General features: G+C 42.2%; 1 protein-coding gene across 4 annotated transcripts in view; it reads left to right on the top strand.

Annotated features, from left to right (window-relative positions):
* The window catches only part of ttc17 (tetratricopeptide repeat domain 17), a 103,554-nt gene that overhangs the window by 11,219 nt on the left and 64,365 nt on the right, over nt 1-27,970 (top strand). For 2 of the 4 annotated variants that reach the window (XM_078221057.1, XM_078221059.1), the window contains exons 2-10: nt 5,614-5,703; nt 7,854-8,023; nt 10,497-10,608; nt 11,784-11,915; nt 16,630-16,739; nt 19,054-19,201; nt 23,221-23,360; nt 23,876-24,036; nt 25,399-25,511. In XM_078221057.1, coding sequence (XP_078077183.1) covers nt 5,614-5,703; nt 7,854-8,023; nt 10,497-10,608; nt 11,784-11,915; nt 16,630-16,739; nt 19,054-19,201; nt 23,221-23,360; nt 23,876-24,036; nt 25,399-25,511 — 1,176 coding nt within the window. The remainder of the gene's footprint in view (nt 1-5,613; nt 5,704-7,853; nt 8,024-10,496; nt 10,609-11,783; nt 11,916-16,629; nt 16,740-19,053; nt 19,202-23,220; nt 23,361-23,875; nt 24,037-25,398; nt 25,512-27,970) is intronic. The other 2 variants (XM_078221060.1, XM_078221058.1) reach the window with 1 other exon arrangement.

Here is a 27,970-nt window from a genome sequence, read left to right as displayed (position 1 = left end):
TTTTCTCCCACAGTCCAAAAGACGTGCTGGTTAGGTGCATTGGCTGTGCTAAATTCTCCCTCAGTGTACCCGAACAGGTGCCGGAGTGTGGCAACTCTGGGATTTTCACAATAACTTCATTGCAGTGTTAATGTAAGCCTACTTGTGACACAAATAAACTTAAATTTAGCATGAAGGAGGAACTGAAAGAAATCCTTGTTAGTCAGGAAATTGTATCGGGGGAATTGCTAGGATTAAAACCTGATGGGTCTCCAGGCCCTGATGCGCTGCATCGCAGAGTACTCGAGCAGTGGCCCTAGAAATAGTGGGCACATTAGTGATCATTTTCCAGCATTCTATAGACTCTGGAAGAGCTCCAGTGGATTGGAGGATAGCTAACGTAACACCACTTTTTAAAAAAGGAGGAAGAGTGAAAACCGGGAATTATAGACCGGTTAGCCTGACATTGGTCGTGAGGAAAATGCTGGAGTCAGTTATTAAGGATGCAATAACTGAGCGTTTGGAAAGCGATGACAGGATCAGTCCAAGTCAGCAAGGATTCACTAAAGGGAAATCGTGTTTGACAAATCTTCTGGAATTGTTTGAGGATGTGACCAGTAGAGTGGACAAGAGTGAACCAGTGGATGTTGTGTATCTGGACTTTCAAAGGGCTTCTGACAAAGTCCCACACAAGAGATTGGTGAGCAAAATTAAAGCTCATGATATTAGGGGTAACGTATTGACGTGGATAGAAAACTGGTTGGCAGACAGGAAGCAGAGAGTGGGAATAAACAGGTCCTTTTCAAAGTGGCAGGCAGTGACTAGTGGGGTACCGCAGGGTTCAGTGCTGGGAACTCAGCTATTCACAATGATTTGGACGAAGGAATTGAATACAATGTCTCCAAATTTGCAGACGACACTAAGCTAGGTGGCAGTGTGTGCTGTGAGGAGGATGCTGAGAGGCTGCAGGGTGACTTGGACAGGCTGGCTAAGTGGGCAAATACTTGGCAAATGCAATATAATGTGGATCAATGTGAGGTTATCCACTTTGGTGGCAAAAACAGGAAGGAAGATTATTATCTGAATGATGGCAGTTTAGGAAAAGGGGAACTGCAGTGTGACTTGGGTGTCATAAGAAGTAGGAGCAGAATTAGGCCACTCGGCCCATCGAGTCTGCTCCGCCATTCAATCAAGGCTGATATTTTTTCCCATCCCCATTTTCGTGCGTTTCCCCATAACCCTTGATCCCCTTATTAATCAAGGACCTGTCTATCTCTGTCTTAAAGACACTCAATGACCCTGCTCTGCACAGCCTTCTGCGGCAAAAAATTCCACAGATTCACCACTCTCTGGCTGAAGAAATTCCTCCTCATGTCTGTTTTAAAGGATCGTCTGAGGTTGTGCCCTCTGGTTCTAGATTTTCCTACTAGTGGAAACATCTCTCCATGTCCATTGTATCCAGGCCTCGCAGTATCCTGTAAGTTTCAATAAGATCCCCCCTCATCCTTCTAAACTCCAATGAGTACAGACCCAGAGCCCTCAACCGTTCCTCATACAACAAGCTCTTCATTCCAGGGATCATTCTTGTTGGAGCCAGTTCGTTAGATATGTTCAAGAGGGAGCTGGACGTGGCCCTTGTGGCTAAAAGGATCAAGGGATATGGAGAGAAAGCGGGAGTGGGATACTTAAAGTGCACGATCGGCCATGATCGTATTGAATGGTGGTGCAAGCTCGAAGGGCCGAATGGCCAACACCTATTTTCTATGTTTCTTTATTGGTGTTTACTCTTGTTTCTCTCTCCAGAGATGCTTTTCCAGCAATTTATTTTTATTTCAGATTTCCAACAGACTGATAACTCATTCCTTTTACATTTGCTAAATCCAGTTACGTTTTTCTGTTTCCTTGGACTGTAAGATCATTTAACTTCTAAATCTATTTCTGTACAGTTTGCAGTGTGGAGTCTGCACGTTCTCCCCATGTCTGCATGGGTTTCCTCCGGGTGCTCCAGTTTCCTCCCACAGTCCAAAGATGTGCAGATTAGGTGGATAGGCCATGTTAAATTGCCCCTTTCTGTCCAAAAGATATACAAATTAGATGGATTAACCATTCTAAATGCATGGGATTATGGGCATTTGGGGGGAGGGGGGGAAGTGATGTTGGCCTGAGTAAAATGCTCTTTCAGAGAGCTAGTGCGGACTCAATGGACCAAATGGCGGCCTCCTGCACTGTAAGGATTCTATGGTTCAGTCTGTGATGAATATCTAGTTCATGGTTCATGTTAATACTTTAGAGGTAATTTTTAGTTCCGGGCAGATTAAAGTTTAACTTTCCTTGCCCACGTATCTCCTCAGAAGCTGTTTCACCTCTAGCTTTTTCCTGTTCTGGAGGAAGTATGTCGACCTGATACATTAACTTTGTTTCTCTTTCCTTCACTGTCACTGGGTCAAAATCCTGGAACTCCGTAACAGCACTCTAGGTGTACTTACACCACATGGTCTGCAGTGGTTCAAGAAGGCAGCTCACCAATGAATGCTGGCCTCGCCAGTGATACCTGCATCCCAATAAAATAATAAGAAAAGATGTGTCACATGTATTAACATACAGTGAAAAGTATTGTTTCTTGCGCACTTCACAGACAAAGCATACCGATCATAGAGAAGGAAAGGAGAGAGTGCAAAATGTTGTGTTACAGTCATAGCTAGGGTGTAGAGAATGATCAACTTAATGCAAGGTAGGTTCATTCAAAAGTCTGATGGCAGCAGGGAAGAAGCTGTTCTTGAGTTGGTTGGTACGTGACCTCAGGAAGAAAGTGGAAGAGAGTATGTTTGGGGTGCATGGGGTCCTTAATTATGCTGGCTGCTTTTCCAAGGCAGCAGGAAGTGTAGACAGAGTCAATGAATGGGAGGCTGATTTGAGTGATGGATTGGGCTACTTTCACGACCTTTTGTAGTTTCTTTTTTTTTCATAGAAACCCTACAGTACAGAAAGAAGCCATTTGGCCCATCGAGTCTGCATCGACCACAATCCCACCCAGGCCCTACCCCCATATCCCTACATATTTTACCCACTAATCCCTCTAACCTACACATCTCAGGACACTAAGGAGCAATTTAAGCATGGCCAATCAACCTAACCCGCACATCTTTGGACTGTGGGAGGAAACCGGAGCACCCGGAGGAAACCCACGCAGACACGAGGAGAATATGCAGACTCCACACCAGTCTTGGGCAGAGCAGGAGCCATACCAAGCTGTGATACAACCAGAAAGAATGCTTTCTCTGGCGCCAGAATGAATAAAAAGATATGCTGTCCCAAGAATTAATTAGAAAAAGCTATCTGATGTGCTGAGTATTCCCTTATATTTCAGGCTTCCAGCATCCATAGTATTTTTTTATATACTCGTGTTTTCTGGCTCCAATACAGTAAATTAGCCATTCAAATAAATCCCTGAGTTCATAATGCCGATGGCTGTATTACTTCATTGTTATATGTAAGGAAATGATGAACCAAGGAAGGAGAGAGTGATTAGGAGGGTTTTCTGAAAGTTCGGTTGTAGAAATATACTTTGAGTCAGTTTCTGAAGGTGAAGGCAGAGGTAGTAGACCAGACAGATTTGAGGAGGCCGTTATGAATTTTGGACTGTCGTAGATATCTTGGATTCAGTGGTGTCCGTTGCTCGTATAAGCAGTTGACTGTAATGCTGTCGACTTACTTGGTCAGTTGCATCACCCAAAAATCTGATAAGCATTGCCTTGTGACGCAAAGTAGGGATTTGTGTCTTTTGCGCTGACTTTCACATTCTAAATGCAAATTGAACAAACGCTTAATGAGAAAAGGCTTCGTAGGAATTGACATGAGCTACTTTATCTTGCAGTAACCATATCGAACAATTGATTAGACTCACTGTAATGATTTTGAATGTGAATGTGTGGTGTTCCCACATATCCAGTTGTTTTATTTGACACAAGATCACTTGTTCCCAACTGTTGGGAGCTTATTCCATTTTTTTTGCTACAACATTGTTGCAGTTATTTATTTGTTCAACCACACCTTCACCTTCACTTCTGCTCAAGTCCAGGGTTTCCAAACTGTGGGCCCCTTTCAAATGTGCATTTTTCTTTCTCTCTGTGGCCCAGTTAGCTAGTTGCCAAGTATTTGTAACAGATCATTTTGAATAACATCTTGTTTGTGTGCATACGACACGGAGTATTACATCACGTTTGGATTCTAACCATCAAATCTCAATCCGCAGATATAGGACAAAGGTCAGCAGCCTGAACATAGAAACATGTTTCTGAAGGTGACCCCCTACTGCAGAATTGTCAACCCTGGTGCTCATCAAAATGAAATTGTGTTGGGAATTGGAGCACTTGCAGGTCTGGTCAAGATGCAAAGTGAAAAGTTATAAACTTTGCTCCAAAAAGTGCCCCCCTCATTCCAAATTAAGAGCGTCTCCCACTGTGGCCTGGAAGATTTACCGATCCAATTCCTGAAGCTGCGGTCGGGTCCTTTTTTAAAATCTGCTTTTAACAGCTTTGGACTTCAGCCTTTGAAGTTCCTAACATTGGTAAAGGCTGCTGCCTGTTTGGTATTTCCAGGCTGCGAGGAAAATGGAACTTGGAATGTTTATGTACAGCTGGTCTCATTGACTTCACGAAGCACGTATCTTAATTAGAGATGATGAGGGCCATAACTTCCTCAGAGTGGCAATCAGTGATGGATTGCCATTCCACACTGACTTGCCTGCACCAAAATGCTAAAGCACCTAGCTGTCTTGTCCAGGTTCAGGCCCAGTGAGGTTCGAACAATAAAGCACACCCCCAGCTCCAGCAGCCAAGTGTAAAAGGAGCTGCATGCGGGAGGACATGTCCCCTTCCTAGGGCACTAGCTGCCGAACGACAAGTGAGCTCAAAGGCCCCGTTAAAAATTAAAGTTCAGCGAGAAGGTAAGGGAATGGGGTGTGGGAAGTCAGACATACGGCGGGGGAGGAGGAGTCCGATACCTGGAGGTGCAGTTTGGGGAGGTGTGGGGGAATGTGGAGCAGCAGGTTCAGAATGGGGGGGTCGAGCCTCATCAGACAGGTGACGTCAGGTCGAGCGGTGGGGAATCCTGTGCAGGTCGGGTTCTGAGTTAGGGGGCGGTGGAGCTGGGTGATCCCCTGGGGGTTAGGTGGTCCCCTCGGGGTTGGGTTGTTTCGTGCAGGTGGGATGCTTCGTTGAGGGGGCGGTAGGGGTGGGCAGTCCCCTGTGGGATTGGGGGTGTCCTGTCCGGTGCGCAGTCTGAATCTTTGAAATAATTATACCGAACTTAGAAGTGCTTTAATTTCTTCCAACCCTTTCTCAGTAAATATATGAATGTAAAACTGGCCGAAGTTAAAGATTTAAATTTTGTTGTCGCATAGTTCCCAGCACAATTGTCCAGGGGAAGTTACCCCTTCTGAACAATTGCTTGGTAAGCTGTGAGCTTGGAACTTCCGAGAGGGATTCCAGAGCACATCACTGGGAAGCGGTTATGAGCCTCCATAAAATAGTTTCTTAAAATGTGTGCAGGTTGTGACAGAGTAACTGTGCAACTGTAAAAATGTGGTTTGAAATAGTTGGAAGGAAGTACTATAATATTTCTTTTTTTTGGCAGGTGGATTCCCCTCTTAATTTGAAACATCCCCATGATTTGGTGGTGTTTATGAGACAGGAAGCCACAGTCAACTACCTCAAAGAGTTGGAAGTAGGTTATGAAATCCTTTTATTTAATTAAGGTGCATGAAACTTGAGGGAAAGAGAAATTTTAATAAAACACAGCTGGAATGTTTCAGATGTTATGAGACTGCGATTAGAAAAGGAAAATAAGCTTTGTTTTGTAATAGAATCATAGAATTTTACAGCACTGTAGAGGTGGCACAGTGGTTAGCACTGCTGCCTCACAGCACCAGGGACCGGGATTCACTTCTGGCCTCTGGCCACTGTCACTGCCTGTTTGGAGTTTGCACGTTCTCCCTGTGCCTGCATGGGTTTCCTCCGGGTGCTCCGGTTTCCTCCCGCACTCCGAAGATGTGCGAGTTAGGTGGATTGGTCATGCTAAATTGCCTCTTAGTGTCCAAAAGATGTGCAGGTTAGATGGATTCGCCATGTGAAATGTGTGAGATTACAGGGATAGGGTGGGGGAGAGGACCTGTGTAAGTAAGTTACTCTGGCAGACTTGATGTAGGGATTCTATGAAGGAGGCCATTTGGCCCATTGTGTCTGTATCAGCTCCTGACAGCTACCCAGCCAGTCCCATTCTCCAGCCCTATCTCTGTAGCCCTCTAAATTCATCACTTTTAAATATATATCCAACTCTCTGAAACCTAATGACGAAAGAAAACTGGTAATAATCTGATGGTTTTTTCCATCTGGCTATCAAGTCTTAATTGTAAACTTCCCCATTTCAGTTTACTGAAGAATCGTCAATGAATGGCTCCTTCTGCTATCTCATGCTTTTTACCAAAAAACCTTCCTCTGAATTTTTACTTTCCACTCGATTTTTGAATCACTGAAAATGTTCAGTTTGGTTAATGCAGCAGGCAAAGGATTTATTATTGAGAGCTCAGCCTTTAGATTTATTTGTTATGCAGATTTGGATTTGTGTGGACTGAATCCAAACCCCGGCAGACTGAGCTTCATAAGAATTCAGGGGGGAAGCCGGGAATATATAATCTGAACAAAATCGACGTGGTGACCACACAAAAGGAGGAAAATCTATATCAAATTAGAAACTTGAGTGTATCAGATACTTGGAGGTAACAGATTAGAGATCCTACTGAAGACATTAAGCTATGCAGACATTTGGTATATTAGTTGTCAAACGCGTTACTTCACAGGACGATGGAACATTTTCGGTACAGCCAAAGCTATTAAAATCACCAGAGTGGATCCTGCTGATGTATTAACGTGGATACAATGTTTGTAACCAAGGTTGAAAGTGGGATGGCATGACTGGCAAATGGAAGAAAAGGTCCATTGAGCAGTCCTGGTCGTGAGACTCTTCCCCAGCATACCAGCTTCAGTATGTAATGTCGGGAGCAGAATGTCAATTCATTTCATCGTCCTTTAAGACTTGCTGAAGTGACCTCTGTGCACAGAGCATTTGAATCATAGAATCCCTGCAGAATCATAGAATCCCTGCAGAATCATAGAATCCCTGCAGAATCATAGAATCCCTGCAGAATCATAGAATCCCTGCAGAATCATAGAATCCCTGCAGAATCATTGAATCCCTACAGTGCAGAAGGAGGCCGTTCGGCCCTTCAAGTCTGCACCGACAACAATCCCACCCAAACCCTATTCTTGTAACCCCACGTAATCCCTCTGACTCTGAGGCGAAATCCCACCCAGACCTGTTCCTCGTAACCCCAAGTATTTGACCCGCTAATCCCCCTAAATATTAATAAAATATCAAGGAAGAGAAAGATTGCTACTTAATCAAAAGGAAAATTAATCTGACAAAAAAAAGCATCTTTGTCATTTAAAAAAAATTATTCATTGTAAACTTCCATTTCTTACATCAAGTTGACAGAACACTCATCAAACAAACTGTGGCAGTAGCTGTTTGGGGAAGATGCGAGTGTTTGCACTCATTTGAATAACAAAGTAAGAATGTAGATTCCAGGAAAACCTGGCTACTATTAAAGTTGCAACCAAAGATCTGTTATCAAGTCTCATTGACTCCAGTTATTTCAGAATTATGGTGCAAGTTGTTCTAATCTTAAAACAATTATATTAATTAGGGAAGTGTGTCATCATTGTGGAACAGTGTATCCTCTGTAATGTCATGTTCAGATGGGAAAGGTAAAGTCCTTGACCATTAAAAATATTAACTCTTCCCTCCTCCGTACACAGAAACATTTAGTAGCTCAGAAAATTCACATAGAAGAAAATGAGGATCGAGACACAGGTTTGGAGCAGAGACATTACAAAGAGGACTCCGACTGCATTAAAGCCAAGGTGCCTCTTGGGGACCTCGATCTGTATGATGGAACATACATTTCTCTGGAGAGCAAGGATATCAGGTTTGAAAGTGCATTTTTAAAAATAGTCTTTTTTTTACCTCCCTGCCATTCACCAGAATATTTATTTATGTATTTAGCATCTACACAGCCAAGCAATTGCCTTGTCAGTGGCTAGATAATGATCAATCTCTCCGTTAATTTGCTAGATGAAGTCTAAGGCAGCAATCCGCCTTTAAGTGACTGACTGTCACAAACAGTTCAGAGAATAGTTTGCGCTGACTTAGATCTGCCATTTCTGCTCTTATCACACCACAGAGTCGTTTTAGCCATGTCTGTCATGAATGCGTATAGGAGTAACTCCAAATGAACTCTGGAAATCAACATCCAGGATCTGTATTAATGATATATGGGAGCTACTCAAGAAGGGAGTAGTTTGCTTACTGCCAAGTAGCTAGAGCTATTTAACTGGCTTCACTCCTAATCGGCATCCAGCTTCATCCTTGGCTTTGATCTCTAGGATTTCTTATGGAAATTATTCCTGGAATTAAACCGAATTTAAGCTAGTTGGTGAAGAATGAGGAATGAAATGTGTGTCTGTCTCTGCTTCCTACCTACTCCCAGCAGTTTCTCATTTTGCTCTTTTGAGTACCTGTAGAACACATTCATCAAATAAACCAATTATGCAAATTGATAGCCTCTTAAAGGGGCAAATTTATCTTTAAACAATACCCTTCACCTTTGTATCTGAACATAATCAACGTTTAAACGTAAAGTCACCATAGACCCAGATGACCATAGGCTGCTCTCCCCTTTGAGGGGAAAAGCTTACTGGTGACTTAACCTTAGCATCACCACATCGCAGACAAGGGGCAAGGTTGAAATGGCCGGGTCTTCATGAATAACCTTGGCTGGTACATAGAAACGTGGGTAGGAAGTAGAAGCAGGAGTAGGCCATTTGACCCTTCGAGCATGCTCTAGTGTTCATTATGATCATGGTTGATCATCAAATTCAGAATCCTGATGCTGCCTCCTCTCTCCCCACCCACCCCATATCCCTTGATCCCTTTAGCCCCAAGAACTATATTCTATTCATTCTTGATATCACACTACATTTTGGTCTCAACTACTTTCTGTGGGAGTGAATTCCACACATTCTTGGTGAGGAAATATTTTCTCACTTAAATCCGAAAAAGTTTACCCTTTATCCTTAAACTATGACCACTAGTTCTGGACTCTTTTAGAATCTGCCCTGTCTAATCCTGTTAGAATTTTATAAGTTTCTCCCCTCTCACTCTTCTAAACTGGGTGACGGTTAACACTGCTGCCTCACAGTGCCGGGGACCCGGGTTCGATTCCTGGCTTAGGTCACTGTCTGTGCGGAGTCTGCACGTTCTTTCCTTGTCTGCGTGGGTTTGCCCCGGGTGCTTTGAATTCCCCTCGCAGTCCGAAAAACTGCTGGTTAGGTGCATTAGCCATGCTAAATTCTCTCTGTGTACCCGAACAGGTGCTGGAGTGTGGTGACTAGGGGATTTTCACAGTAACTTCATTGCAGTGTTAATGTAAGCCTACTTTGTGACACTAATAAATATGTTATAAACTCCAGTGAATATAATCCTAACCGATTTAGTCTCGCCTCATATGACAGCCCTCTCATCCCAGGAATCAGCCTGATAAACCTACACTGCACTCCCTCTGCAGCAAGGACATCCTTCCTCAAATAAGGACACCAAAACTGCACACCAAACTCCAGGTGTGGCCTCACCAACACCCTAAACAATTACAGCAAAACATCCCAGTACCTATACTCAAATCCTCTCGCTATGAAGGCCAACATATCATTTGCTTTCTTTACTGCCTGCATCACAAACCAGCCGTCCAGCCAACTGAGCTAACCAACGTCCTTAACCCCTATTGCATCCATGATGACATTAGATTTGTGACCTAATGGAAAGGAACATTTGAACGTTTTGCCTTGCATCAGAGATGAACTGCTAATGCAAGTTACAGTTTTCCCTGGTTCTTTGTGGGCAACATTATTTCATGAAAATACTGTTATTTAATTAATGTTAAATGGGAATCAAAGCCAGAACCTATCTGCAGTTGTTAACCAATCAACTTGATTATCCAAAAGTCAGTACTCTGGAAGTAATGAGTAAAAAGTATTCATTCCTCTTTTGAAATGAAATTCCACTACTTTGGGGCTGTAAAGACACACCCCAAGAGTTGACTGAATTCTGTATAACAGGGATTGATAAGTACAGCATTGGTCAGACTTTGAACTTAATCTGCAGTCACTGAATTGTGAGATTAATACTCTACTAAAATAAATGATTAATTTATGCAAGGATTGTAATTCTTTCTGTGGATATTAATTTATAAGTTTGCAACTTTAAATGGGTATTTTGTCATTTGTTTCCTATGTATATGTATGCTTATTTGTGTGTGTGTGTGTGTATTTTTAAACCAATCTGCCTGTTTTTTGCTGCAGCTTTTTGTGAACTGCAGAGATTGACATGGTGTTCTTTTCTTGTAGCCCTGAAGATTACATTGATGCGAAAGCCCCATTACCTCCAGATCTCGAAACGCCAGAGTGTACAAAAATGATGGAGCTGCCATTTAGTATTCATGCCTTTCAGCATTTGCGGGTAAATGCTTTTCTGCAGGCTCATTTGATCCTACACAAATTGCACTTAAAATAACACTCATTATTTAGTTAAAGATTGAACTTCTGACGGGTTCTTGGGAAATTGCCTTTTTAAAATTTTAATGGCTCCAGTGTAAAGAAAAGGCAACAGCAATTTACATTTATATAGCACTTTTCATGTAAAAAAATATCTAATTTCTTTGCTTGAGGAAAATAGCAGAGACTGAGCGGGCAGTGAGGAGTTCATGAGGAGGGGACGAGGGTTGAAGAAGAATGTTTTGCTAAGTATGGAATAAAGTAACAGGACAAAGTGACATTTTGAATCTAAGCCTAGAATCTGCTGGATCCAAGTTCTGCTGCACTATAGGAATCTCAAAACTCTGTCTTTCAAGCTGTACTTCATTGCAGCCCTGGAACTCCTATGAAGGAAGTGTGTATCTCTAATTGGCAATTTAATTTTATTTCCAAGAATGTGCCAGTAAACATGAAACAACAGCGTTAGTGTCATTTCACAGATCATCTCTCCGCCTCTGATGAAAAATGTACATGCAAGAGATTGCTGTATGGCATGTCCTTTATCCCTTAGGATTTGCATTCAAAACCAGTCCCATCTGAGGAGCTTAAAAACTACCCTGTACTGGTTACAAGGGTTCTTGATAAATTAAGTTTAATCAGTCCCGTGTTTATAATGAATGTTTTGTACCTGTTACCAATTTCACTCTGGGCGAGAGTAAAGATAATATAAAATCATTCTATTCTTAATAGTTGAGCATTAAATATTGAAAAAGTAGTTTGAGATTAAACCAGCATCTTATATGGGAGTTCTGGATACTAACAGTCAAACAGAGTGAAATAATGTAGCCGTTCATTCTAACCCAATTTCTCAAAGTAAGCAACTTTATGTCGCAGAGTTAATTGTCCAGAGATGTTCCAAAGATAGTCTTGCACCAACAATTACTAATATAGAGAGAATTATACACGGCATGAAGGGAAAGAACAGTCGACATCACCCCATTGTTTACTATATGTGGCCGAAACCAATTTAGACCTAAAAACAATACCAGATCAGAACAAATTGGTTTTGATGGAAAACATGAAACTTATACTCTTTTATACTTCCAAGTTCTGGGATTTGAAAATTGAAATGCCTCGTAATACATAAAACTTTGTTTCTAGGGTATCCAAGAACGGATTAACCTTACAGCACCAGTATTATCAAAAGAAGATCCTATCTTTATCAGCTTATCGAGAAGATTAGGTAGAAGTATTGAAGAAATAGGGCATAGAATTAATGCGGCCTTGTTGAAGGTACAGTTTACATTTTTATCATTTTTTTAAACAATCTACCTTTTGGCTGTTAGTGTGTGAATGAAGTAAGCTCTGCATGCATTCTTTGCAGCAGACCTGCGAGGGTAAAGCAATTTGGCTGAGCCTGCCACCTCTTTGAAAGTGCTATCTAATTATTCCCATTCTCCTGCACTTTCCCCATAGTCTCAAATACAGCAATCTGAAAACCAGCCATGCCCAAACACTGGACACTTTTTAAAGCTGCCATGCACAAATTTTAATTATTATTAGATGTGTAAAATAGCTCTGACGAAGGATCGTCCAGACTCGAAACGTTGGCTCTATTCTCTCTCCACGGATGCTGTCAGACCTGCTGAGATTTTGCAGCATTTTCTGTTTTTTAAAGTTAAAGTTTATTCATTAGTCACAAGTAAGGCTTACATTAACACTGCAATGAAGTTACTGTGAAATTCCCCTAGTTGCCACACTCCAGCGCCTGTTTGGGTCAATACATCTAACCAGCACATCTTTCAGACTGTGGGAGGAAACTGGAGCACCCACGCAGACACTGGGAGAACGTGCAAACTCCACACAGACAGTGACCCAAGCCGGGAATCGAACCCGGGTCCCTGGTGTTGTGAGGCAGCAGTGCTAATCACTGTGCCACCGTGCCACCCCAAGTGTAACAACAGTTGTTCAGCTCGGTGCTGTATTGGCACGGTGGCATGCTGACTAGTTATCAGCTCTGAGTTCTTGCCTTTTCCAGTGCTTTTGAGTGTCTGAGCAACGCTTGGCCCAAAACACACAACCCGAAAACCGGCAATATCCAAAACACGGCGCAGTCTCGGTCCCATGGTCACCTGCTTTGAGACACTGCACCTACATTGCAATTTTTTCCACAATCAGGGATTTATCTATTCCTTTTAAAAGTTGGTATTGAATCAGCTTATGACATTCTTTTAGGCAGTGCATTTCCAGATCATCATATCTTGTGTAAGAAATAAACAAATTTTCGCCTCCGTGATGCTTATTTTGTCAATCACTTTAAATCTATATAGAAACATAGAAAAACTACAGCACAATACAGGCCCTTCAGCCCACAAAGTTGTGCCGAACATGTCCCTACCTTAGCGATTACTAGGCTTACCTATAACACTCTATCTTACTAAGTTCCATGTACTTATCTAAAAGTCTCTTACAAGACCCTATCGGATCCGCCTCCACCACCGTTGCTGGCAGCCCATTCCACGCACCCACCACCCTCTGAGTGAAAAACGTACCCCTGACATCTCCTCTGTACCTACTCCTCAGCACCTTAAACCTTATCATCTGGTTACTGAGCCTTATACTCGAAGCAATTTCTCATTATTGTTTTAAACCCCAACATGATTATGGACACCTCCGTTATATCCCGTCCTTAACCTTCTCTGCTCTAAGAAGAGCAACTCGAGGTCCTCTAGTTTCTCCACATAAGGGCTACATCCCTGATATTCTAGTAGATCTCCTCTGTAGCCTTTCAAAGGTTTTGATGTTCTCCCAATGCCCAGAATTCAACACCGTATTCCAGCTGATCCCTACCTAATGATTCATGAAATAAAAGAACCACTGGGAAGATGATCGCCTTTTTCTTTTTGGTGTGAAATATGATGGTCTGGAACTCTGCCTGAAAGGCTGGTGGAAGCAGATTCAATCGTAACTTTCAAAGGGAATTGGATAATTTACTTAATTTTGTACTCCTTGTTTCTATTTATAAAGCCAAGGGTGCCCTGTGCTTTTTAACAGCCCTTTTAACTTGCCCTGCCACCTCCAATTATTTGATTACAATTTGTCTCCGTTCCTGCTCCTCTCTCAAATGTATCATTTAATTCATATTGTTTCTTCTCAGTCTTCATATCAAAATGCTTCATTTCATACTTCTCTGCACTAAATTCCATGTGCTGATTTTTGCCACCAGTCTACTATTATATTTCTCTTCATAGAGTCATAGAGGTTTAGAGCATGAAAACAAGCCCAACTTGTCCATGCTGCCAAGTTTTTACCATTAAGCTTGTCCCAATTGCCCACGTTTGGCTCATATCCCTCTATACCAATCTTACCCATGTATTATATTACACGTTTCCAAGTCTCACTAACCTGAAAAGTTTAAAGTTGTTCCCTGTAAACCCAAGTTCAGGCCATAAATATATATCCGAAAGAGCAATAATCCTAATAGTGACCCATGGCTTCCATCCAGTCTGGGAGTAAAATACCACAATCTCTACTTTCTATCCTTCAACCAATTTTATGTCCAAAATTTTAATTTGTTGAGCTTCAGTTCTGCTAATACATTTATTATGTGGTAGTTTATCAAAGATCCTTTGAAAATCTGTAGACATATCAGCCACACGACCTTCCTCATCCCTCTTTGTCACTTCATCGAAGAACTGAGTCAAGTCAATCAAACATGATTTACCTTTGACAAATACCATTTTCTACCATTTCAAATCCCTAGCATATGTCTGTTGTGTAAGATGCGACAAAACCATTGCTGTATATCAGAAGTACAATATCTGGTACCAATTAGTTACTGCTCATTTATGAATTGGCGATGCAGGAAAGTACCTGGTTTTATTGTTCTTGTTTCTCTTCCCGCACTTGGTGGTGCAGAAAGCAAACTTTCATCTGTTTCCGTAGCTAGCTTTTCTTGGAACAGGTTGCTATCCTGTCTCCAGAAGCTTCTCGTTTGAGGGGGAGCCAATCCGCATCAAGCATAGCTAACCAGGAGTCTCTCCTCTTGTTGCTGCAGTTAGCATGTGGAAAGGATTTTACACAGGTTGATATTCAAGAGTTGACTGCATTATGAACACAACTTCCTTGGCCATCAGGTCCTGAGGGTGGGACTTGAACATGGAGCTTCTGGTTCGGAGGCGGAGACGCTACCCACTGCACCACAAGATCTCCCAACTGGTCATAAGATATGTCCAAAATGTTCATTGGAATGAGATCCAGTTGTGAATTTGGCATTACATCTGCCATTGTTTCTGAACCTATTACTTCATTCCTAATTATATGTTGTTCTCCCTCCATTCACCTCTTCCCACTTACCTGATGAAGGAGCAGCACTCCGAAAGCTCGTGATTCCAAATAAACCTGTTGGACTTTAACCTGGTGTTGTGAGACTTCTTACTGTACCCACCCCAGTCCAACGCTGGCATCTCCACATCACCTCTTCCAAAAAAGAATTGAGAAAAGTTGGAATAGCTTTCTCGAACTTTCAGTAGCAATTTGAGTAGCTAAACTCAAATGAGAGCTTTTTGCTTGAAGTGATATGTTTATCTTAATCAAAAATGGTGGTGAAGTGAAATAATTAATTGATATTTTTGATGGCATTCTCAAAGGAAAAGTCCAATAAATATTTGTGTTTCTTAAATTTCCATAATTTTAATGGCGTTTTCCAAACCCATTTTCACCAACTATTTTGAAAGTTGAATATCAATTTATTCAACACAGTTTCTCTTCTGTCTCATAATAAGTTGAGCACAATTGTATTGAAAAGAAAATTTAAGCTTCATAGAAAAACAAATTAATTTGCCTTGTATTGAAGAGAATGTAACTTTGTGCGTTAAAAATGTTTTGAAATCTGCCATATGCATACATTACCAAATTGCCATATCGGTTCTCAATGTGTTACCCAAATGCCATAAAGCTTAAGCTGCTTCAGTCATTTCTACTCAGCTGTGAGGACTGCAAAACATGTTGAAATTTTATTGTTCTAAAATAATTTGATCAATATTCCTTTTAAATTTATACTGTTCGCAAGCCTAAGGAAGAATTATTAAGGCAATGCACCTTTACATGAATACTGGAGCTGAATTGTTCAGTCAGTAATAGTTAAGTGCAGTAATTGCAAGGTTCACATCAGACAAAGTAAAAGTACTTTAAAGTTTATTTATTAGTCACAAATAAGGCTTACATTAACCCTCCATTGAAGTTACTGTGAAATTCCCCTAGTCGCCACACTCCGACGCCTGTTCAGGTCAATAAACCAAACCAGCACGTCTTGTGGGAGGAAACCGGAGCACCTGGAAGAAACCCACACAGACACGGGGAGAATGTGCAAACTCCACACAGACAGTGACCCAAGCAGGGAATCAAACCTGGATCCCTAGCGCTGTGAGGCAGCAGTGCTAACCAGTGTACCACACCCCCCCCCCCGTCCCCCATGATCATACAGTCAGTTAGATTTTAATGCCATACCCCGATGTTTTCAGGGAGCATAATGTCAGCTAATGGGTTAAAATGGTCGATTTCAGTTCCCAGATCTATATAAAGCAGCAGCCCCATCAACTGCTTTAACCAAACCAGCCTCCCATCCATTGACTCTGTCTACATTTCCCGCTGCCTTGGCAAAGCAGCCAGCATAATTAAGGACCCCACGCATCCTGGACATTCTCTTCTTCCATTGGGAAAAAGATACAAAAGTCTGAGGTCACGTACCAACCGACTCAAGACAGCTTCTTCCCTGCTGCTGTCAGACTTTTGAATGGACTTACCTTGCATTAAGTTGATCTTTCTCTACACCCTAGCTATGATTGTAACACTACATTCTGCACTCTCTCATCCCCTTCTCTATGAACGGTATGTTTTGTCTGTATAGCGCGCAAGAAACAATACTTTTCACTGTATAATACATGTGATAATAAATCAAATAAAAAAAATGTTTTTTTATAAAAATATTTTCATTATTTTTGTTTAGAATACATCATCATGGGTGCTGTATAACATGGCTGCCTTTTACTGGAGGATGAAGAATGAGCCATACCAGGTGGTAGAATGTGTCATTCGGGCATTGCATTTTTCTCCACGGTAAGCTTCCAGAAAGCAAGTGAGAAAACATTTGTGATATGAGGAACTTAGTAGCTACAGTGTTTCTCCAGGGATCCTGGCCAATATGTCTCTCTCTCAATCAAAGCCAGCAAAAATAAAATGACTGGTTATTTGTCTCATTTGATTTTTGTAAAATGACCGCCTAGTTTATCAATATTAGTGGCTGCAATTTTTATAAAGTAGCTATAATTTGATAAGTAACTAATTGGACGCAAAATGCTTTGGGGCAACCTTGGTAAGGTGATAGGATTCTTTATACACCCAGGTTCTTTCATTTGTGGCAGTAGAGAGCAAGTAGATGGGCATTGGCACAGTGGTTATCCCTGCTGCCTCACAGCTGAATTCCATCCTCGGGTCACTGTCAGTGTGGAGTCTGCACATTCTCCCCATGTCTGTGTGGGTTTCCTCTGGGTACTCCGGTTTCCTGCCACGGTCCAAAGATGTGCGGGTTAGGTTGATTGGCCGTACTAAATGACCCTAGTGTCAGGAAATTAGCAAGGTAAATATGTGGGGTTACAGGAATAGGGCCTGGGTGGGATTGTGGTTGGTGCAGACTTGATGGGCCAAATGGACGCCTTCTGCACTGTTGGGCTTCTATGATTCTATGAAGTAGGCTGATTGAATACAAGGGGGTAGAAGTCATGGATACAAAGTCCTGGTTAGACCACAGCTGAAGTACTGAGAGCAGTCCTGCACTCCATACCTTCGGACAGATGCATTGACCTTGGACAGAATGCAGCATAGATTTCCTCGAGTGCCTTCTAGAATCTAAGAGTTAATCGAAAAGGAGAGATTAAACAAACTAGATGTATTTTAGTAGCATAAATATGCCGAGCCCATTTGACACCAGATTCTTCCAGCCCCTCTGAGACCTTCTGACCCTCGGGTGCAGCGCAAGCCTGGCAAGAATCGCTACTGATCTCCACATGGCGACAGGGCGTGATGGCCACTCGAAGGGGCTCAGAGGCTATTGAAGCCCCCCAGGTGGTTGGGGACATGACTGGGATGTGCCCCATCTGGCAGTGCCCACCTGGCACACTGGCAGTGTCCTCCCAGTTGGGCACTGCCAGTGTATCAGGGACAGTGCCAAGTTGGAGGGGCCTGAGTGGGGGGAGGGCCATGATGGGGGGGGGAGCATATCAGGGATTGTGAAAGGGGGCATATCAGGGGTCACGAAGGGGGACCCATTAGAGGGCCTCGATGCGTTCCGTGTCAGGGAGGAGGTGGGGAAACATGCCACTGATGGGGTGATGGAGTGGGCGGGGGGGGGGGGGGGGGTGGCGGCCAGTGCACTGAGAGATCGAGACGCCCTTTCAGAACAGTGTCCGATCACTTTGCAGCCAGGCTCGCCGACATGTTTAGGCCCCAACCCCCTCAGCACCTTTGAGAGAGATTGAATTACGATTTAATTATATCCCTTAATTTAAGTTACTGTTTCTTTACTGACTGTATGAACTTAGTAAATGAACGCAAGTGCTTGTGACATTTCCTGTAAAAATTAGTTAACGCTGGTATTTCTCAACTGGAGGTCCACAGCCTCTTTGGGCTCCATGAGAAGATTTTGAGGGTCTGTCAAATCAGCAGCTTTGAAGAATTTTTTTTAAAATCATGATGCAATAAAGCCTGTTGCAGCACTCTTAAGCATGCATGGGGAGTACACTTCCCGAAGCTGTACACTCTCTGCAAAGGAAAAACGATTACAGAGAAAAATGGGAAAAAAATGTGTTAGAACTGCTGCACCTATATTTGAGGAGAGGAGATCCTTCTCCCCCAGATCCATTATGATAGTTGGCAGTGGTTCTTTTCCTTGCATGCTCTCCTGCCTGCCATGTTTAAATTTGATCAACATTGTTGGGATTCGATGCTCATTTTTTTGGGAGTAAATCAGTCAGGAATTGATCAAAAATGTTGACTGAGGTTTGACAGACTTCATCTCCCGTTCTCTATGTGGCTCACTGTGGTTTATCTGTGGCAGAGCTCAGCATAACCCAGATCAAACCAAGCACAAGCAGGCCATTCAGCCCATTGAGCCTGGAGCTTGGGTACATATTGTAGGCACCTGGTGATCCACCTCAGTTTCACCACATGACACTGTGTACCAGCAACAATTTACACATTAAGTTAGCAGGATAAAAATAATAATAGTACAATTGTACAATTTAATTGTACAATTTTTATACAGAAAAACAACTTGCTGCATTGAATATTTATAATACAGGAATGGGGTTCCCATAAGCAAAAGAAATTGAAAACCCTTGCATTACACTGTGTATATATATATTTTTTTAAACAGGCAACATAAAGATATAGCATTGATGAATTTGGCCAACGTCTTGCATCGAGCCCATTTCTCAGCAGATGCAGCCATATTGGTTCATGCAGCACTGGATGTATCCACTGACTTCCTCACAAGTCATTATACTCTTGGAAACATATATGCTGTAAGTATGCTGGGTCTTTTCTCTGGTGAATTTTGTTTCCATTCTCATTAGCTTGCTTAATGTCTTTAAAGTTTTATGCAACAAATTGTTTTTTTTAACGTTCCTGTCTAAAATTTCTGTATCTGTAAACAGTCGTGTAAAATATTGCTGTAAAGAGAGACATGTCGGTGAAGCTTTTCACTTTGCACTCATCAGAACAAACATGAAATTTATTATGTTTGTCCTGATGAGTGCAAGATGAAAAGAATCAGCAGCATGCCCCTTTCCAGCACCATTCAAGTTCTATACCACCAAACAACAGCTGGAGCTGACAGGGAGATTGTTTCCTCTTGTGGAGAAGGCTGGAGCTAGAGAACACAGCTTAAGAACAAGAGGTCTCCCATAAGAGAGAGGCCATGATGTGGAGTTGCCGGCGTTGGACTGGGGTGGGCACAGTAAGTAGTCTCACAACATCAGGTTAAAGTCCAACAGGTTTATTTGGTAGCACGAGCTTTCGGAGCATTACCCCTTCATGACGGGGCAATGCTCCGAAAGCTCGTGCTACCAAATAAACTTTAACCTGATGTTGTGAGACTACTAGCTATAAGAGAGAGGGTCAGTGGTCTGGAATTCTCTTTCCTAGAAGAAGACTGGGTGGAGACTAGATCATTGAATTTATTCAAGGCTGAGTTGGATTGATTTTTGATAGACCAGTGGGGGTCAAAGGTTATGGAGGGCAGACCGGAAAATCAAGTTGAAACTGCAACCAGATTAGTTGTGATCTTATTGAATGTCGGAGCAGGCTCAAAGGCCCAAATGGCCTACCCTGCTCCTAAGTCCTACACTCATGTATATTCTACTGTCCTTTTGTGGCGTAGGTTTTAGATTGGACTGTGAAAATATGTTTTGAATGTTTCCTGTCCTGTGTACACAAAACAAAAACCTTGTTAATAACTTGTCACTGGTGAATTTTTTGATTATCTGCAGAGTGGCTACAGGAATTTCTGTACTTTGCTCCATCATTTGAAATCCTAATTGTCTTCTTGGTGCAGTCATCGTATGAACCCTGAAATTTTTTTCAGCTGCGGGAAGAATTTGGCACATGTCAACCATGTCAAATATTGTGTATACCTTCAAGGGGATTTTCTTCTATTGCAAGTAACAGGGATAAAAGTTGAAGAATGATTGATTTTTTAAAATGCAAAAGGTCAGCTAAAAAGGAGAGACATTTATTGATCGATATGCAGAGATCTGGCTGAGTGTTGGTTCAGATGCAAGATGTGACCTTGTAACTCGAGCATTACACTCTAACCAGCATTGTGTAATTTTTAAATTTTCCAGCATGCTAGTGGGAATGGACACTTGTCAAGATAAAAGTAAAAGCTTCAAATACAAACTTTGACATATTGTTCCCCCAAATTTCGCTTTTTAGGCATTTGAGAATAGGAACTTGTCAGGTTCTTCTCCCCCATTCCTCCTCTTTGTCTCACTGGGCAACTGTCACTTTTTAATGGTCCTTTTGGTTCCTTTGACGAAACATTTGAAAATGTTTGGAACTTTTCTTTTTTCCGTGCACCCGTCTCTTTCCTTCAGCACCCCCTGCCCCCAACCCCCCATCCCCCACCACTACCAACTACGCTCCCCCTGCCCCACCACCAACCACCCTACCCAAATCTAAGTTTCAAATTCCAGCCATCTAGTTGAGTGCAATGCTACCAGATCAGCCTTTCTTAATTTTCACATATAGACTGTAGAAAATGTTATTCGCTGAATTTAAGCCTGATTAAAGTGCTTTATTTGTCGTGAAACCAGAAGAGGAATTGATCTATTTTGACAAGTTTGATTAAAGAAAATACAAAGAAACTCAGCATTATGGAATATTTTTCAAAAATCTATTTGTTTACAACCAGGTGAAATAATTGTCACAGAGTGTCTATATTTATATATATTATGTTATGCCTCATACTGTATCAGTGTAATTCAAGGCCTCTGTCTCACAAATATCACTAGCACTCCGTGTTGTGCTCCATCACACTGGGGAAGTATCTATCATGCAGGGAAAATGTCGAAGGGCCAAGAAATCCTGGTTTGGATGACATAAGTAAAATCACCAGACAGTATTAATTGAACAACATTGCAGGAAGCTCTGCAGGTCAAAGGGACCTTGGCGTGTTTGTCCACAGATCTCTGAAGGCGGAAGGGCATGTTAGTAGGGTGGTGAAAAAGGCATATGGGACACTTTATAGAACCTTAGCTAGGCCGCACTTGGAATATAGTGTTCAATTCTGGTCGCCACACTACCAGAAGGATGCGGAGGCTTTGGAGAGGGTACAGAAAAGATTTACCAGGACGTTGCCTGGTATGGAGGGCATTAGCTATGAGGAGAGGTTGGAGAAACTTGGTTTGTTCTCACTGGAATGATGGAGGTTGAGGGTAGACCTGATAAAAGTCTCCAAGATTATGAGAGGCATGGACAGAGTGGATAGTCAGAAGCTTTTTCCCAGGGTGGAAGAGTCAATTACTAGGGGGCACAGGTTTAAGGTGCGAGGGGCAAGGTTTAAAGGAGATGTACGAGGCAGATTTTGTACGCAGAGAGTGGTGGGTGCCTGGAACTTGTTGCCGGGGGAGGTAGTGGAAGCGGATACGGCAGTGACTTTTAAGGGGCGTCTGGACAAATACATGAATAGGTTGGGAATAGAGGGATATGGTCCCCGGAAGGGTATGGGGTTTTAGCTAAGTCAGGCAACATGGTCGGTGCAGGCTTGGAGCGCCGAAGGGCCTGTTCCTGTGCTGTAATTTTCTATGTTTTTTGTAAGGTAGGCTTTCGCCTGTTTTCAGAGCTAGTTATTCCTGGAACAGGTTACCAGTTTGTTGTCAGAGGCTTATAACTTGAACGGTGCCACTCTGCATCAAGCATGGCTGACCAGGAATCTCTCCCACTCCTACTGACTGCTGTTGGTGTGCTGGAAGGTGATGCTCAACCTGTCGCCTACATTATAAACACATCTTCCTTGGCCATCAAGTCCTGGAGTGGGGTTTGAATCTGGCACTTCTGGCTCCGAGGCAGAGACGCTACCCACTCTGCCACAAGACCTAGATGTTGGAATAGTGCAAGGGAATTGAATGGCAATGAATGTAACACTTGAAGAACATAGAGGAAAAGAAATCCATTGATCCACTTGCCTTTATCAATCGAGGCAATGATTACAAAAGCAGGGAAGTCATGTTGGCGTTGTATAGAACTTTGGTGAGGCCACAACTAGAGCACTGTGTGCAGTTCTGGTCACTACATGACTGGAAGGATGTGATTGCACTGGAGGGGGTGCAGAGGAGATTCACCAGGATGCTGCCTGGGATGGAACATTGAAGTTATGAAGTGAGGTTGGATAGGCTGGGGTTATTTTCATTGAAGCAGAGAAGACTGAGGGGTGACTTGTTCAAGGTGTGCAAGATTATGAGGAGCATAGACAGAGTGGATAAGCAGCAGCTGCTCCCCTTAGTTGAAGGGTCAGTCGCAAGGAGACATAGGTTCAAGGCGAGGGGCAGGAGGTTTAGGGGGGATGTGAGGAAAAACCTTTTTACCCAGAGGGTGGTGACGGTCCAGAATGCGCTGTCTGGGAGGGTGGTAGAGGTGGGTTGCCTCACATCCTTTAAAAAGTACATGAATGAGCACTTAGCATGTCAAGGCTATGGGCTAAGTGCTGGTAAATGGGATTACGTGGGAGGCCAGGTGTTTTTCGCATGTTGGTGCAAACACGATGGCCTCTTCTGTGATGTATGATGATTCAATAAATATGACTGCATAGAAAATCTACCAATATAGAACAAGCAGATGACGCAACAAAATTGTCAATATTTTCCAGTTCATTCCAGTAGTCATCTTATCAAGAAGGGAATCTATGCCGAAAAGTGGAAAATCTTTGCATTTTCTGGTAGCATGAGCAGCTAATTATGTCATATAGCATCGGGTGGTTTCCTGAATTAAAAGCAATCTTAATGCTAGATGGAATTGTGGAGTAATTTGTGTTTTTCTTTTCCAGATGTTGGGGGAATATAACCATTCAGTACTATGCTATGATCAGGCATTGCTTATAAGGCCAGGTTTTGAACATGCAATGAGACGGAAGCACGCTGTCCTGTGCCAACAGAAACTGGAGCAAAAACTGGAGGCACAGCACAGGTATGATGATGACACAGTTATAGTTTGTTTTTGGCAAGGAATCATAGAACAGTACACAGAATGAAGCCAGAGGGCATAAAAGTCTGTGCCAAATCTTTCTGAGCAATCCAATTGGTTCCACTTGTTCCTCTTCCCCATATTCCTGCATTTCTTTTTTCTTTCGTGTACTTATCCAACACTCTTTCAAAGATGATAATTAAATCTGCTGAATACCCTAAACTTCAATGCTTCTTTTCATAATTCATGCAAGTAACTCTAGTTGAATAACCCCGCCTTCCTTTACATTTTATTAACAAATTGTATCCCAAGGACAGTTATGTGAAAAATGTAGCACTGGAGAATTATCAGTCAGCCATTTCAGATTTACGAAAGTAGTCTTGTACACAGACATTTTACAGATGCAACTTGGGGATAATGTTGACTTACAGTGGAAGTAAATTTGCACATTTGACTCCTAACTTCACCCCCATGTTAATTTCCTTTTTTTAACCTATTATGATGTTTCATGTGCTTAGATCTCTGCAGCGAACATTAAATGAACTGAAGGAGTACCAGAAGCAGCATGATAATTATCTGAGGCAGCAAGAATTGCTGGAGAAGCACAAAGTTATGCAAGATGAGCAGCTGCTGAGAAATATAATCCATGAAACACAGATGGCAAAAGAAACTCAGCTCGGTAAATTTTGGTGCAGGAGTGTTGGAAATTTCATTGTACTCAGCTGCCTGCTTTAGCTACTGCCTGTAGTTAGAATGGTTATTTTGCAATTGAGCATGCAGGTGATGTGGTCGATTTAAAACAAATATTTTTGTTTACAATCATTTTGAATTCTGGCATTGTCTTCAGGAATAATTTCAAAAATATATTGTCAGTCTTGTTCAAGTAAATTGATAACTAGGACAATTATTTTACAAAGTACTATAATAAATATAGGAACTAATGTATTTAATTTGTAAATTCTTATTGAAAATAGTTTTGCATGCATTTGTTTACTTGTTTGTATTGTTAGCCAACAAATTATCTAACTTTGGAAAAAGTAGCTTAAAAGTTGATCTTTTAAGGGACCTGGGTGTGCAAGTCCACAGATCCTTGAAGGTGACGTCACAGGTGGTGAAGAAGGCATATGGCATGCTTGCCTTTATAGGACGGGGCATAGAGTATAAAAGTTGGGGTCTGATGTTGCAGATGGAGAGAACGTTGGTTCGGCCGCATTTGGAATACTGCGTCCAGTTCTGGTCGCCACACTACCAGAAGGACGTGGAGGCTTTGGAGAGAGTACAGAGGAGGTTTACCAGGATGTTGCCTGGTATGGAGGGGCTTAGTTATGAGGAGAGATTGGGTAAACTGGGGTTGTTCTCCCTGGAAAGACGGAGGATGAGGGGAGACTTAATAGAGGTGTATAAAATTATGAAAGGCATAGATAGGGTGAACGGTGGGAAGCTTTTCCCCAGGTCGGTGGTGACGTTCACAAGGGGTCATAGGTTCAAGGTGAAGGGGGGGAGGTTTAACACAGATATCAGAAGGACATATTTTACACAGAGGGTGGTGGGGGCCTGGAATGCGCTGCCAGGCAAGGTGGTGGAGGCGGACACACTGGGAACGTTTAAGACTTATCTAGATAGCCATATGAACGGAGTGGGAATGGAGGGATACAAAAGAATGGTCTAGTTTGGACCAGGGAGCGGCACGGGCTTGGAGGGCCGAAGGGCCTGTTCCTGTGCTGTATTGTTCTTTGTTCTCTACACCCGAGCTATGACTAACACCACATTCTGCACCCTCTCCTTTCCTTCTCTATGTACGGTATGCTTTGTCTGTATAGCGTGAAAGAAACAATACTTTTCACTGTACTAATACATGTGACAACAAATCAAGGTCATAGCACCCCTTTCAAGAAAGGGTCAGATGAGCTCTGTAGGTCACAATAGGGGTAAAATGACCTTTAACCTGCGATGCTCCCAAAATTGGGATCAGTTAGAAATTATTCGGTAGTAGACAAAACAAATATTTACGTCAAATGTGCATTTTTGTGTTTTTCTCTAGGAAATCACCAGCTTTGTCGCTGGGTTAACAAACAGCAAATTTTACGCTGCCAGTGGGATCGTCCTGTGCGCTATACCAGAGGAGACCAGTTTAATACAGTAGAGCACGTTCAGGTACAAATTAAAGAAAACTAGCAACTTGTACAATTCATGCCCGGTCCAAGATAAAAGCAATTTTGGCATAGTTTAGAATGCTTTGATGTGCCTATTCATTTTTAGTTCACTCCTGCTGTAACCCAACTCCTAAGCCATTGTAAGATTCGGGTGTTCCACGGCTGTCGTATTTAACAGTAATCCACTCGTTATGGTCACCATTACTGGACTGTTTCCAACTTTTCAATTCCAGACTTATCTCATTAATTACTTTTAAATTCCCTAGCTGCCATGTGATATTTGAACTCATGTCATCAGATTATAAATCCAGACCTCTGGGTGACTCTCTAGTTATGTAACCATTATTCTACCATTCCCCACCATTCGTTTGGGTGTGTCCAATAGGCTAGAGCCATTTAATCTGTATCCCTGATGCTTACTTTGCTTCCCTAATCTGTAACCTTTCATTGACTTGTGGCACTTAATGTGAACAAATCATCAGCCCAGCTCCTCAACCTGTAAATGTACATACATACAAATTAGGAACCTGAGAAGGCCATTTGGCCCCTTGAGCCTACTCCACCATTCAATAAGATCATTGCTGATTCGATTGTGGCCCCAACTCTACATTCCAGCCCACCACCAATAACCTTTGACTTTCTTGTTGCTCAAACCTATCTACCTCTGCGTTAAAAAAAATTCAGTGACCCTGCCTCCACTGTTTTCTAAGGAAGGCAGTTCAAAAACTCGTGACTCTCAAAGAAACAATGCCATTACACTAATATGAAGTTAATATTCCAAGGTCATTGAGGTTGCAAAGCTGCAGTTCTTCCTTTGTACTCTATTAAAAGCCTAATTGCACCTTTTAAAAAGGGTATAACCTTTTAGGGAGCATTTAAAGTAAAAGGTTTATTAGTCACAAGTAGGCTTACATTCGCACTGCAATGAAGTTACTGTGAAAATTCCCTAGTCACCACATTCCGGAGCCTGTTCAGGTACACTGAGGGAGAATTTAGCATGGCCAATTCACCTAATCTGCACATCTTTGGACTGTGGGATGAAAACAGAGCACCCAGAGGAAACCCACACAGACACGGGGAGAACGTGCAAACTCCACACAGACAATGACCCCAGGCGGGAATCGACCCCAGGCGGGAATCAAACCCAGGTCCCTGGCGCTGTGAGGCAGCAGTGCTAACCATTGTGCCACCATGCTGCTCCGAACAAGAATGTTGCAGCGTAATTGTGGAGTTTCTTGACAGTTCCATAATTGGTGACGAATGCCATTGTTAGGGTACCAGAGCAGAAACCCCAAAGAATGTTTTGAAGCCTGACCAGACCCCAACAATTTTTCTAATTTGGTATTAATTTGAGGAAAAGGTTTTTCACTCCAGGTGTGATTCTATTGACACACTTTTATCAAAACAAACTTTACTTAACAATACAGTTTAACTATAACAAATGAACTAACTTAACTTTTACCGATTGAAATACTTAAACATGGCAAGATACAATTCTTTGATAAACGCAAAACACTGCGGATGCTGGAATCTGAAACAAAAACAGAAAAATGCTGGAAAATCTCAACACGTCTGACAGCATCTGTGGAGAGAGAGTCGAGCCAACATTTCGAGCCTGGATGACTCTTCATTAGATACAATTCTTGACTGTTGATCTATCTCTGTTAGTTTCAATTCAAGCAATAACCCTCTTATAGACTTAAACTCCTCTTCAGAATCAGTTTGCAAATAGCATAAGATTATATGCTTGCACTTGTTAACAGTCTTTAGAGCCTTTGAACACCACTGGAGAGAGAGAGACACTTGTCTCCTGGCAGCCCCAAACCGCTGCCTCCAGAGAGACAGACACCTCTTGCTTCTTTCAGGACCAGGCTGAAACTTACTGCTTAAAATAAAAGAGAACTCTGTTTTTTCCCTACAAGCTTAGCTCTGCCCATTTACAGATTCTGCCTCTGTCAATCAACCTCCTCAAAACTCTACTCTGAAACCCCAGGACAAAAACCAAAATAAACAAAAATGCATTAACTCGGATTAAAACAAATACATCCCTAGCAAAAATTAGTCATTGGCTTGCTTCTCATCACAAATCAGCACCAGTACAACAGAGCTGAATTTTTAAACATACTCCTCACAAGAAACACGATATAAATACATTTCTTAAAGGCACACTATCATCACACGATCTACAGGGACTTGAGCATCACACCCTGTGGAGGTGGAGGGAATCACTGATGGCAATTTCACAGTAACTTCATTGCAGTGTTAATACTTGTGACTAATAAATAAACTTTAACATAACAATTTCTACATTTAACTGCACATTTCTAGACATGGAAGTTGCTGTTGTTTTTGTGGGGTAATGAAGGTGAATGTTGACACTTTCACTACTGTTACAAGTCCAAAATCTGAGCCATTTTCCATGATAATCTTATCTTTAAATTTTGTTTATGTTTTATGGAT

This window comes from Mustelus asterias, chromosome 9, assembly GCF_964213995.1.
Source record: "Mustelus asterias chromosome 9, sMusAst1.hap1.1, whole genome shotgun sequence".
In the NCBI taxonomy this organism is placed as follows: Eukaryota; Metazoa; Chordata; class Chondrichthyes; order Carcharhiniformes; family Triakidae; genus Mustelus; species Mustelus asterias.
This window is presented reverse-complemented; position numbering and strand designations above follow the sequence as displayed.